The 14,408-nt window shown below is 48.9% G+C and overlaps 1 protein-coding gene across 2 annotated transcripts in view; it reads right to left on the reverse strand.

Annotated features, from left to right (window-relative positions):
* Positions 1-14,408, reverse strand: part of dock1 (dedicator of cytokinesis 1) — a 189,843-nt gene that overhangs the window by 142,495 nt on the left and 32,940 nt on the right. For both annotated transcript variants that reach the window (XM_030339626.1, XM_030339627.1), the window contains exons 11-15: positions 11,642-11,714; positions 9,166-9,245; positions 5,897-6,022; positions 4,596-4,720; positions 454-552 (exon numbers count right to left, since the gene is read on the reverse strand). In XM_030339626.1, coding sequence (XP_030195486.1) covers positions 454-552; positions 4,596-4,720; positions 5,897-6,022; positions 9,166-9,245; positions 11,642-11,714 — 503 coding nt within the window. The remainder of the gene's footprint in view (positions 1-453; positions 553-4,595; positions 4,721-5,896; positions 6,023-9,165; positions 9,246-11,641; positions 11,715-14,408) is intronic.

Here is a 14,408-nt window from a genome sequence, read left to right on the forward strand (position 1 = left end):
AACTAACAAATGTAACCGGATTGAAAGCTAGAGAGAGTCGACTTTTCTCTTTATATTTATTTATTTTTGTATATAATAATAAATAAAAAAAGATTTTTTTATTTTTTTTTTTTTTTTCCCTGTACGTCATTGCGGGCCGCCAGGAATTTTTCTGCGGGCCGCCATTGACCCGCGGGCCGCACTTTGAGAACCAATGATTTAGAGAGTGAGTGAGTAAGAGAGAGAGAGTGTAAGAGAGTGAATTAGTGAGTGAGTGAGTGAGTAAGAGAGAGAATGAGTAAGAGGGTCAGTGAGTAAGAGAGTGGGGAAGTGAGAGGGTGAGTAAGTGAGTGTCTGTGTCAAAGATATAAAAATATATTCATAACGCAACGTGAAAAAAAAAAGACTACAAATGAACACATGCAGAAGGACGCCCTGTATGCATTGGCCATCGCTCTCCCAGTAACCACGCACCTTGATGGTTTCAAACCAGCGTGGCTGCTTGACCTGGTAGTAGATGACCGACTTGTACTCGTGAAGCCCCTCGTCTCCGGCCCCCGGGAAGATGACGTTCTGGAGAGGGGAGGCAAGAGAGACGTCATGGTGAGACCCACACTCAGGGCTGTCCCGAGACACCGCCAGACCGTCTACACCTCCTGTGTGACATCACAGCACATTTACATGTAGAAGACACCGTTATCAAAGGCGACTTACAATAAGAACGTCTGCCAGAAGAAAGATAAATCCAATCCAATCCAATCCACTTTATTTATATAGCACAGTTTAAACAAACACAAAGGTTTCCAAAGTGCTGCACAAGAGAAAAATAGATAAAATAAGAGATAAAAAGAGATAAAATAAGTAAAAAATAAGTAAAAACACATGACCCACCCAACACTTCTACATCACATCAACACGCCATCTAGTGTCCAAAGGCCAAATAAAAAAGGTGCGTTTTTACCAAGGTTTTAAAAAGACACAGGGATGTAGTTTGTCTAATATGGAGTGGCAAAGTGTTCCACAATTTTGGGGCTGCTACCGCAAAGGCACGTTCTCCTCTGTGTTTTAGCCTGGTACGGGGTGTGGCCAAAAACAGCTGGTGATAAACAATATATCGCTGTCACTACAGTAAGGATGTTCCTGGAGCCAAGTGCCAAGCACTAACAATTGCTCCCATTACTCCCATCAATCCCATTCCCCGTATGCAACACGACGCAAAGTACTATTTTTTAGTGCCAGGATGTACAACATACAGTGATGTTGCTAGGTACGCGTCCTGCGTCCCTGACGCATTAAAATCTGAAAGGACGCACTAAACTCACTATCCATGCGTCCCGGGGACGCATCTCATTTTCCCCATGAAAAACGATACATTGTGAACATTAAACAACTCGTGTTTAATCACAGTAACTGGCCAAAGAAACCTTCTTGTGAGCAGATCGGACAAGCGCTGTTTCAACCCTCTGCGCATGTACTCGGCGCAGATGTGATCCCCTGTACAAGGTATCGCGACATGCTAATTTAGCCGCTACCAAAACAACTAGCTCGTCACCGCTGATTTCATTTCAACAATTAAAAATACGAACTTCATAGTAAATAAACCCACGTTTCCACTGCTCGATGCTGTGCTCATTCGTGTCGAATGAGCAAATCAAACAGGATTTTTTTGCAATCCTTCTGATTGAATATATGTACATTTATGACAAAATCGTGAGGACTAGGCTTGTGACACACACACACACACACACACACACACACAAATGTGGCGCTCGCGCGGTAATAGCTCATTGGCGCCACCTAGTGATCATTATGTGCAAATGCACAGCCTCTCATTAAAATGACTTGGGGGTCATTTGACCCCTCTTGCGGCGCTAGGAGTAAGTAAAAATGGCCCGGCGTTTCTAGTGTTAAACATGAACGGTTGAGTACTCCAGCTCTAACCATATCATACCACCATCAAGGAGTTTAACACTATTAATTTAATTTAAGAAATAGAATAATAATAAAAAAGAAACACATTTTTTAAACTGGGGAGTCGGGACCCATTGAATTTCTCAGGGACCCACCCAACTCGCCACCTGTGGGTCCCTGGGACTCACTACATTGAAAACCTATCAACATCACTGAACATACATTAATTGCGAGGTGAACTCTGAAGTCTGAACAAGTGAGTTGTGTCAGTACAACCATACATATACATTGGCTGCTTTGTGCATGACATACAGACAGACAGACAGACAGACAGACACAGACAAATGGAGTGGAAACAGAGAACTAAATGAGAAATTAAATATTGAAGCCCTATAAGACCCAGGGAAGAGGCGGAGGGGTGAGGGCGGGTGGGGAGGTATTGGTGAGGGGGGTGAGGGGACCCTTGGGGGCTTGACCAGCTGGGTATACGGGGGTCCAGGTGAAGCCATTAGCTCGTTGCCAGAAGCAATTAGCTCAACAAAACCCACCCTTACCTCCCGCCTAGGGGGTCCCCCACAGTAGGTCAGAGTCTGTGTTTATACAGGGTCTCCCTCCCTCCCTCCCTCCCTCCCTCCCTCCCTCCCTCCCTCTGGGGTCCCCCACAGTAGGTCATAGTGGTAGAGTCCAGTGATATTCAGGGTCTCTCTCCCGTCGGTCCCCAGAGCTGCAGCCTCTGCTGCTCTAATGGTTTCTGACAACCAGCAATTATGAGGAATAACAGGACTGACCTGTGGTCCCCCTCCGTGCTTAACGACCCAACCTGGGAGAGGGGGGGGGGGGGGGGGGTGTTAGACCTTATTTAGCGGGAGCTCCAGCCCCCCTGAAAAGGTCCAGTCGTTTCCCCTCTCTAAGATGAGGTTAACCTTTTATTTAGGCTTCGCACCAAACTGTTACGGTGGCTGACGGTGTGAAAGAGGCCAGTCTGCAAATCCACTTGCAACACATCTTACCCATGGCTGCTCAAGATATAATCCTACCACTTTGCCCCATTGTACTTACAACCCAAGGGTGTGTGTCTTCATTGAACTCAAGTGGGTCGAGTTTTCCAATCAGAGCGCCCACACCTGCGCTGTAAACTCCGGCCCTGCGCAAAAACCTTGGCGGGCATCGCGGCGCAATTCAACATGCCTCATTATACTTAACCCAGAACAAGACCCAACATCGAGAGAGCGGTCAAGGGCAGACACACAATGACGGGAAGGACGACCAATGAGAGGGAGAGGAGGGAGAGGGGGAGAGGAGGGAGAGAGGGAGAGGGGGAGAGGAGGGAGAGGGGGAGCGGAGCGGTTGGCTCGATGGACATTGCGAGTGGGGGGGGGAGGTGACACCAAGTTCAAAGTATTTCTGAACCAATATCTGCTGAAAGGACGCATCTCTCTTGCCAAGGTATTGGCAGCCCCCCCCCCTCCCTGTTCGGGAACAGCGGAGGTCACGAGGGGGAGGACAGTGTGTGGCCGTGAGCCAGATGTTGCCATAGCAACGGGCAGAAGGGGCAAGCGTCTACCTGTGTGTGTGTGTGTGTGTGTGTGTGTGTGTACCTGTGTGTCTACCTGTGCGTTAGTGTTGGGCTGTGTGTACCTGTGTGTCTACCTATGTGTGTGCGTGTGTGTGTTATCAGATGGGCTGCTCATCAGAAGTGTCGTCCTCCTCATCTTCTCGCTTCTAGCAGAACTTCCCTGTGCCGAAATTACGCCGCGGTAAGTTTGGCCAATTACAGGTGAAAACAGCCCCCCCAGTGGTCTGTGTGTGTGAGCGCCTATGTACGCACACGTGTGTGTATGTGTACGCATGCGTGTCCGCAACAAGGACACGCACGCAGCCGTGAGGCCGTCCCCAGGAGCGCCAGCAGCTGGGATCGATGCTCCTTAATCAGGGCCACGGCCGTCTGAATCCAATCACAACGGAACGCACCGCGCTGCATACAAATACTGTGTACCACCTCTTATTCTGGAGCGACATTCCCAGCGTTCCGGTGAAGGAACAGCCTTCCGATAACGCGTCCGTAACTTGTCTGTTCGAGTGTACCGAAAAGTACACATAGCATATGAAAAATACATAAAAATTCAACCAATCATGATTCACCCGTTCCACGTGCCCAGAAATACATCCCAATAGCGCACGCACGCACGCACGCGCACACACACACACACACCCCCCTGACCCCCTGGCCTCCTTCATGAGACATTAGAGGCAGGGTTAGTGGCCATTAGAGCCAGTCAATCCCCGAGCATGATGGGGGCAATAGAGGCAGCTTATAGGTCGGGCTAGGAACAAACAGAACTGATCAATATTAGATCGGCACTTTTAAAAAATTCGATTGGCGCCTTGTCAACAGAGCCGATCCATTCAGCGATGCATGCATAAAGTCAGCAACACGGTTCTAAAGGTATTTCTTCCAGACGTTTTGGTTTAAAGTATGGGGGCCGGTCACTCCCACCCCAGTGGGCCCATAACACAACCGATTGTCTGAAGCAGTCAGAACCAACACTGCACCCGGTCTAAGGCGGTAAAAAAGGTATGATTTGACAAGACTACAGGGGGGAAAGAATATGAATATGAATATCACTCCGGCTACACATCCCTTGGCCCCCGAACCCCGACATGAAGACGGTAAATGGTTGCCTTGGCGACGGCCCCGGACTTACCTCCAGCTTCTTGCCGTCCTCGTCGTACACCGACATGGTGACCTCCACGTTCTTGGGCGTGGTCTTGCTGCCCTTGTCGAACTCCCCCTGGACCAGAGTGACGTAGATGTCGTTCCTCACGTCCCCTAAGAGAGGAGAGGGGCAGGGGCATTAGGGCCGACCCCGGCCTGGTGATGTCGTTAAGACCGAACCCGGCCTGGTGAGGTCGTTAGGACCGAACCCGGCCTGGTGAGGTCGTTAGGACCGAACCCGGCCTGGTGATGTCGTTAGGACCGAACCCGGCCTGGTGAGGTCGTTAGGACCGAACCCGGCCTGGTGAGGTCGTTAAGACCGACCCCGGTTGGGTGAGGTCATTAGGAATCACCCCAGCCGGGTGAGGTCGTTAGGACCGACCCCGGTCGGGTGAGGTCGTTAAGACCGACCCCGGCCTGATGAGGTCGTTAAGACCGACCCCGGTTGGGTGAGGTCGTTAGGAATCACCCCGGCCGGGTGAGGTCGTTAGGACCGACCCCGGCCTGGTGTTCATGTAATAACAACGAGGGTGGAAAGGGGGCTTCTGTGCCAGAACCAGAACAAAGAGGGAAAAACACTGCATAGATTACCACAGGACACCTAATGAAGAGCTTCCGGGAGGTAATGGCTCACGACGGCAACCACAGGCGGATTGAGCGGCATTGGTTGTGCCCATGAGAAGGCTTGTTGTGGTGCTGATTTAATACGCACACTAAATGGTACTCGGGCACCTTGAATGATCGCAGCGCTGTCTTTAAGCCCACTCCAGGTGGGCGGGAGGCGTGGAGCGCTGCGTGTCCCCACAATGAACAGGGATGACAATTTGGCGTGTGTGTGTATTTTGTTGATGTGTGGGTGCGTGTTGGTGAGGTGCAGGTGTGTGTGTGTGTGTGTGTGTGTGTGTTAGTGGAGTGCAGGTGTGTGTGCGTGTGTGCGTGTGTTGGTGGACTGCGTGTGTTGGTGCGTGTGTGCGTGTGTTGGTTTGTGTTTGTGTGTGTCTGTGTGTGTGTCTGTGTTGGTGGAGTTCAGGTGTGTGTGTTGGTGGAGTGCGTGTGTTGGTGTGTCTGTGTCTGTGTGTGTGTGTGTGTGTGTGTGTGCGTTGGTGGAGTTCAGGTGTGTGTGTGTGTGTTGGTGGACTAGGGGTGGCGGTGGTAGTCGAGTGTGTGTGCGCCATCATGCCGGAAGGTGGCACATGTGTGCGCATTGTCGGAGTGTATGTGTGAGTGTCGATGGAATGAGTTTCCGTCTGTGTGTGCTTGCGCGTGCGTGTCTTGAGTGTGTGTGTGCACCTGGCATGATGATCTCGGGGAAGCCCATCTTGCGGGCCACGGCGGTGGTGCGGTCCACCAGGTGGGGGAAGTCCTTCCTGATCTGGTGGATGTCCCCGGGCAGCCGCTTCAGAGTCACCCACAGGCCTGCAGTCAACCACAGGGCAACTCAGACACACTCACCGGAGAGAGGCACCGAGCCCCGGGGAGGAACACACTGAACCGCTCCCCCCACGACCCAGGGCAGAGAGAGGACAAAACGAGGACAGAGGGGATGAGAGGCAGAACACACGGAGACATACCTAAGCGAGAGTGGAGATGAGTGAAAGAGACAGAGGAGATGAGAGAGTGAGAACAATCCCAATCAGAGCGAGAGAGAGTGAGAGAGAGCGAGAGCGAGGAGATGAGAGAGTGAGAACAATACCAATCAGAGCGAGAGAGAGAAAGAACAGAAGCAAAGTGCGGAGACGAGAAAGCCAAAGGTAGGAGCCCGGGGCGGTTCAGTAAATAGAATCATCTCGGTTGTTAAATAAAATCACGTAAACAAACAAGAAATAATTGGGCAAGGGAAAGAGACTGGCAGGAAGGCTTACATTGTATTTTTTCCGAAACATGCTCAAAAACACGGTTCTTTAACCCGCGGTTCAGCTTCCAACGGCTCCGGTTAACACCGGTTTGATTCGAAACACAGGGTTTTCGTTTCGAAAAAAAAAAGGTTCCATTTTCCGCCACATATCAAATTGCACCGGAGCAAAACAGTGGCAATTTCCAGAGTCAAATAATTGCACAGGGAACGACGTCGGACCCCCACGCTGGGGGGGGGGGGCTGTCTGAGCTCCCCGCTAATGCTGAGACAAAGGACCTGTGGGGCGACTTTTCTGGGTCGTATTTTCTTCTCAATTTAGCACCGCCGCCGCGCCGCTCTGATGTCTCCCGGCGGCGGCGGCGGCGGCGGCGGCGGCGGCGGCGGCGGCGGCGGGGGGGGGGGGGATGGAGGCTTTAACGACGGCCTGGACACGGCTCAGGGGTCGGGGGGCCGCTCTGTATTCCACATCACGGAGCGGCAGGAGTGATGACGGCCGGTCGACTCGGAGCGACGGAGCGCAAGGAGTTATAAATGGTGCGTTACGTTCGGTTTGGGAGTTGTGGAGAGGGGGGGGGGGGGGGGGGGGGAGGAGCAGGGTTCAATTTTAAAAGTAAACAACTGAAAGACGGCCCCCTCCCTCCCGGCTCCATCTCCTCACCACCGTTTCTCCTTCATGGGGAAGGTTTGGGGATCCAAAGGTTTGCGGACTGATGACAACGGCACTTATATTTTTGCATTTTTATGCTTTAATAGAGTGAGATAGACGGGACGGTATGGGGGAGAGAAAGGGGAGGACATGCACCAAAGGACCACAGGGGGCGGAACGCCACGACAACACCACTTCTAAACAAACTACACTCAAATAAAAGCTCTTCAATGGTACCTACAAGAACAGAAAAAGAGAGAAAGAGGTGGATGTATGCCGTCCCTCGTGCAGTAACACGGACACGCGTCTGCTCTAGGGGGGGGGGGGGGGGGGGGGGTTTGGCCCTGCTGCTCCCCCCTGCCTGGCCTGAGCCGACCTGACAAGTACCCAGGTAGCATTCATGGGACATGACAGAACAGCGGAGGCAGGCGGGATCATCCCACAAATAGACACACAGAGCGTCGCCTGGAATAAAGAGGCTCGTCCTTATTTCTGGGGCCCCCTTTTCTGCCATCTTCACGTCCTTGCTTGGCGTCAGGCGTGGACGGAGAGTCCGAATATGAGTAGAATTATTCAGTGTTGGTGAAAATAAACACGTTGGGAGCAGGACACGATGTACCGACTCGGGAGTTGGACGTGCGTGTACAGCTGTCCCCCTGCTTCCTCCCGCTAGACACTGATGGCTCTCAGACGTCTCCGTCTGCATGAGGGCGCACCATCATTAGCAGAACCCGTGCACGCCTGAGATTCTTGTGATCCCATATAGGGTAGGACAATACGTCACACGCAGCGTATTGGTTCAGCTTGACCAATCAGCTCAAGTACATACCGAGCCTGCTTGAAGCTGATCATATTGATCCATCTCCCGAGCCAACAAAGATCCCTTTCCCCGGGTCATGTCCGCCGTGGACTACTTCTGCTAACTGCAATGTTTGTCTGGTTCCTGGGCTGTCAGCAGAACAGTCTTTTGGTGCTCCTCCGAGCTCAGAACGCACGTCATGCGGCGTCGCTCTACATTTCACTCTGCATCAAGTTCCTGTCCTTGATGTTGCCATGCAGGGAGCGTCGTCTGTGGCTCTGCACGGCAGCCACCCACACCCCCGCTCTCATCCATCCCTACTAATGAACAGTCTGCCTCTGCCTCACTGGGTGGAACTCATCTGTAGTCTGGGCTCTTCCTACGAGCGGCACCTCAACGGGGGGAGAGAGCTCCCTCCTTCTGCAGGATCCTTCCCTTCCCATCTTCCATAAAACATATGCAGATGTACCTTTGCTCGGAACATCTCAACCCCTAGCAGCTCAAGCTTCTCACAGATGAATTAGTTAGAAGGCGGGATTCATCTTCCAGAAATAGCCATGAATAGGACTGGAGATGGAGCAGGTATTGATTCATAGTGTGGACTCGATGCTGGAAACTGGGGTTCTTATCGAGATTGGCCGGTTGAAAACATCCAACCCTTCTAGAAACACAAAAGCTCAGTACTCCAACCCTACTACTACTTCTTCTGCAGCCTCTCCAACCTCTTCGTTTTAATTACCAAGATGATTTGCTTTGTAAAAGTTTCAGTTTTTCTGACCATCAGTTGGAGTGAGCACACACAGTTAAAGGTTGTTTGTGTGCAGTTTGAATTTGTGATGAAGGGCTTGGCACTATTGAATTCATACATTGAATATATTATTGAGTGTTTTTCACCAACAGTTCAGGTCTTCACAAAGTGATACGTTGATATTGTTGACATACGACAACAGGCTTTGGTAATTTATTTATGGAATTAAGTTTTGTCTTTTGCGGACTAGCAGTCAGAATGACCACCACACCTGTCCTTAGAGGTGACAGATTATACCCCCAGGTGGGAGTGTGATTAGCTATTATGAGCCGTTTTGAAAATCTGCCTCTTCTGACATCACACCTGTAAGCAGGTCCAGCTAGATGTCAGAAGAGGCCGATTTTCCAAACGGCCTGCAATGGTGGTATAATATGTCATCATATAATAACATGTTGAATATACAACACATATATTGATAACATGTATAACGTGTGCGCAGGGCGCGCCGTACCTTGGCCCTTGTGGTTGACCTCCTTGGCAGCGATGACCTTGTTGATGACGGTCTGGAGGAAGTCGTTCTCCCCCGCCACCCTGGGGGAGGGACGGGACGGGGACGGGACATTGGGAGGGGAGGATTAGGGACAAAGTTAGGATGAAAGGGACAAGACAATGTAGACAAACAGACAGACAGACAGACAGACAGACAGACAGACAGACAGACAGACAGACAGACAGACAGACAGACAGACAGACAGACAGACAGACAGACAGACAGAGACAGAGAGAGTGAGACGGAGAGCTTGAAACAAAGAGAGTGAGACAACAAGAGAGACGGAGACAGAGAGAGAGACTGAGACACAAAAGCAGACAGACAGGCATACAGAGAGAGAGACACACACACACACACACACACACACACACACACACACACACACACACACACACACACACACACACACACACACACACACACACACACACACACACACACACACACACACAAGCAGAGAGGCGCACATCATGGCAGACGCAGTGAGTTAGCAGTGAGGTAGGACGGAAAACGTCAGAAACAGAGAACATCGTTGAGGAAACGCCACCGATTCTGCAAAAGTTAAGATCCCTGGTACCGAGAGAGAATAAAGCTCAATCCAACCACAAGATGACCTTTGACCCTAGGGGACTGCACACCTAGGGAGTGCTGATGTGTTACAAATGCCCCGGGACTTTGACAAGCTAGAACAAGACTTTAGGGGGGAGAGGGGGGGGGGGGGGGGGTCCAGATTGTCTGAGACAAGCACAATACAGCAGCACAGAAGAGAGCAGATGTACTTTGCAGAGGCACCAGATGCCTGGCAACTGGGAGCGAGGGAATAAGGAACAGAGGCGAAGTACGGGATACATGAGAGCAGCAAGTGAGATGTGCCATGTCCAACGAGAGGAGGAACGGAGGAGAGACCGATGGGGACTCGAGCTAAGCGAGATGCCTTCAAACCGGCTCCAGAAACGGACAGCAGAGCAGCAGCTGGCGTTCATTAGAGTGGGGATTGGTTTCAATTAAAAAAGGTACAGAATTTTGTACCATACACAATGTTTCAATATTAGTTGATAGCAGCAATTCTTGAGTTCATTCGAGGGTAAGGATTTGTTGCAACTAAAAAAGGTACAGAATTTGATGTACTGAGGGATTTAAAAAAGTCTGAGCAGCCCAGCAGGGTTCCACTAGAATTATGTAGAAACAAACCTTACACAATGTTTGAATACTAGTTTATAGCAGCGATTCCTGAGAATGCAGCTCCAATAAAGAACTAGGTCAACCAAGTGCAGGTTTTCTAAAGCAGGAAGCCCCTGGCTATATTCAATGCTATTTCTGCTCGATAACTACCTTCCAAGTCTGTACTTCAGGGCCATTGGCTTAAACAAAACAGCAACGCAGCATCCACAATACACATTTGCTGTAGGCGCTTACTTCCTGTCCATGTCCCCGCTCAAGACAACAGCATTCTCTCAGGTGCAGGGATCTGGGATTAGCTTTTTAAACCATTACCTCCCCTTTTCGTTCTCCATTTATCTGCACTAGTAAAACTCAGGCCTGACCACGAAAAACCCCTTATGCCGAAACACATTATTTCCCCTAAACGTGGCCAGACTGATTTGTAGCAACGGATAAGGCTGGTTACTGGGGTAATCTGCCCGCTGGACGGGCTGTATCGAAACGCATTTCCAATTATGCAGAAGTCCCGTGAAGGAAAAGGCTGCAAGTGCCTTCCTACTAGAATGGCAACACTTAATGAGATCGTCTTAATTGAGTCAGCAGGGAATAGGTAGAGGGCTCATTCAGACCCCACTAATCAGTTGTCAAGCATCCCCGACTACACACCAGAGGCTGGCGTACACACACATGGTCGCACGTACACAAACACAGTCACATACACACACACATGGTCACAAATACGCACGCGCACACGCACACACACACACAAATCCAAAAATGGAGCCCTTGAAGCAGTTTGCCTATTTGATGCATTTTATGTATTCAAATGATTGTGGCTCTTCAGGGTTGAATATTTTCCTTGAATGCGTTCATTCGAAGTCGCTTTGGACCAAGGGTTCGGTTAAATAAATGCAATAAATTAAATGCAATTTAATTTGATGTAATGCATGCAGACACAAACATGTACGCTCACACACAAACAAATACACACTTGTTAGAAAAACAAGTTAGCACACAACATGAAGACAATCCACACAAAGATTAATGAATTTGAGCTTCTTGATGGGTTAATGAACGCATACTTGCACACAAGTTAATGAACACACACACACACACACACACACACACACACACACACACACACACACACACACACACACACACACACACACACACACACACACACACACACACACACACACACACACACACACACACACAAAAAAGAAGTACATGAACACACGTTAATTAACAGAACACGCAGGGTTGTACTCACGGCTGGAAGGGTATGAAGTGCTGCTTGTCCTCATCGTCCATCTTGCCTGTTATGATGTCTGTGACATCCATTACTATTGAGAGAGAGACATAGAGATAGAGACAGAGAGACAGACAGAAAAATAGAGAGAGAGGCATAGAAACGGACAGAGAGAGAGAGAGAGAGACAGAGAGAGACAGCAACAGAGACAGACAGAGACAGAGAGAGAGACGGAGACTGAGTTAAGTATTGAGAAGCGCATCAGAATGCGAACATTGAGAGAGCTACAGGGACAGCACAGGCCTGGTTCCTTAGACCAAGTTCCCCAGATGGGGGACGCGTTTCTCAGGGGGGTTCCTGAAGGGCGTCATGGGGACTTTGGTACTTTTACATTTATAAATACAAGGAGAACCGGCAGTACGAATACAGGACCACAGAGCCTCAGTCAGGGAGGGGGGTGACACACACACACACACACACACACACGGTTTATCTCCTCGTCCCCCAGCAGCCTGACAGCGACACGAGGCGGTTAGCAGACGGCCTGGAGGTCAGAGGTCACCCGTCACCATAAAGCCCTTAATCACTGATGCGCCTCGCACGCCACTCAGGGGAACTTCAGAAGACCGGACACTGGCGTGTTCGATCTGGAATGTCGTTCCGTAAAAATGAGGAAAAGTCAGGAGGAAGAGAGACAGAAAACAGGGAGTAATTCTGTCTTTCGGAGCAGTGAGGGCAGAGCGCCAACAGGATTAGTTTATGATGTGTTTGGCGGCGTTCCCGTCGGCTACAAATCTAATTCCGAAGGCCGGCTTTTTTTATTCAGACGGATATCTTGGGGTTTTCGCCAAAAATCACACCGGCCCGTCCATGATTTATATGTTCCACAACTAAGAAGTGAGCGCCCTAATTACTGATTCCTCCATATTTGAAGGAGAGCTCTCCGGACGTAAATACCAACACACACCTCTGGAAGAACGAGGTTGTGTTCTTCAGTCTCCCGGGCCAAAGCAGGAAGTCCAGACCTGTGTGAAGACCCTTCGACTGACAGCTGAGATGACCGTGAGAAGTCACTCACGTTTACTCTCTGTGTGGCTCTTTCTCACACACACAGTGTTGCAATGTGAGTGCACACCAGTCTTGACCAGTTTGCCTCCTGCACTTAAAACGAGTTTATGTTCCGTCTTCAGTCCCACAGATAAAGGAAGAAAGTCCAGACATGGGTGAAGACCTTTCCTCTGACACCTGAAGTGACTAGTCGTCTTCTAACGGGTCTGCAGTGCTTTTGTTCCTCCACCAGGGTGTGTGGGCTGGGAGTCTAGAACTCCAATGTGTTGGTACTAGCTCTGGTCAAACTAAAGAAATGCCTGGCGCACACTAGACGATTCATCTAATGGGGAAAATTGGAGAGACACACGCTTGAGGATGGATGAAGATACATTTACTGTTTTGTTGGAGGAGTGTGTGGAGGGGATGAGTTTGTCAGCACACACCACACTAACCGGTTCCAGTCAGGCCTTTAATGACCGGAGTAAGAAGGGGAAATCAGGCACGGAATCTGGGCTAATTGTTCTGCAGTGTGCCCCCAACATGTGGGTGATGTAAGCTTACCAATCAGGATTCATAGATTGATCAATTAAAAAAAAATGAAATTGATCAAACAAAAAATAATCTCTTTGTCTACGTTCTTCTTCTTCTTCTTCTTCTTCTTCTTCTTCTTGTCATATTCTTGTTTCTCTTGCTCCGAAGACGGATAACGGGCGTTCACAGATCATAGGAAGTAAGACAGGAAATTGTATTGCGTTGATCCGGAATAACGCTATAATCCATGACCCTCTCTCTGCCTCCATAGATACTGAATATTCTGGAAACGTCCGTATCATGGGAACTAAAGGTATAAAAATATTTTTTATACCTTTATGGCAATACTCTGTAAAAACATAAACATAAATGTACTGTGTCTTTCGGGAAAATAAGCTGCGATTTGTATTAGATTTTAAGAACCAAAACACTTGCTGTGGATTATTTTCCCGAGCGGTTTACAGGTCGAGTTTGCAAAACACAAAGACTTCAAAGAAGAAAGATTGTGCCTTTATCAGTGATTCGTTTTGAGTGATAAAACATGAAGTTCGTAATGCCATCACGATAAAGCCTGTATGCTCATCTACAGTGACAGCTTGTGAGTAACAGATAACCTCGTAAAGTAAACCTTGGCACCTCTTCATAACCGAGTAAAAATACGAAGAAGACATTGTGTTGCCTCTAAATGAATTGCTTTCAACATTAAATATGCCTTGTTTTCTAAATCTGTCAAACCTTTCAGGGTTTTACTCAAGTTAGATTTTTAAACATATAACCCTGTTTTACCGCTACTTCGACCCAAAATCAGGCTTTAATTTTTCTGAAAAATATCTATCTCTATATATCTATCTATATCCATATCTATGTATATATCTATCTGTATATCTCTCTCTATATGTATATATCAGGGCTGGGCAAGTTAACGCGTTAATTATATGTTAACGCAATCTTATTTTAACTCGATTAATACAAATTGGCACGCTCTCTTTTATTTAATTTTTTTACTTATTTTGTGAGGTTTTGCCCACAGAATTTCAACATTCATATCAGAAATTATTACTTTACATTAAATTACACTTGCAGTAAGTGACTGCCTGATTACAATTGCAGTAAGTGACAGCCTGCTAACAATTCCCAAATCTGTGGTGTTTCATATTCAACCCACACTGAGTGAGTCAATAAAACTCTCGAGATCACTTGGTCTAGT

The sequence above is a fragment of the Gadus morhua genome, chromosome 18, assembly GCF_902167405.1.
Source record: "Gadus morhua chromosome 18, gadMor3.0, whole genome shotgun sequence".
NCBI classification, from domain to species: domain Eukaryota; kingdom Metazoa; phylum Chordata; class Actinopteri; order Gadiformes; family Gadidae; genus Gadus; species Gadus morhua.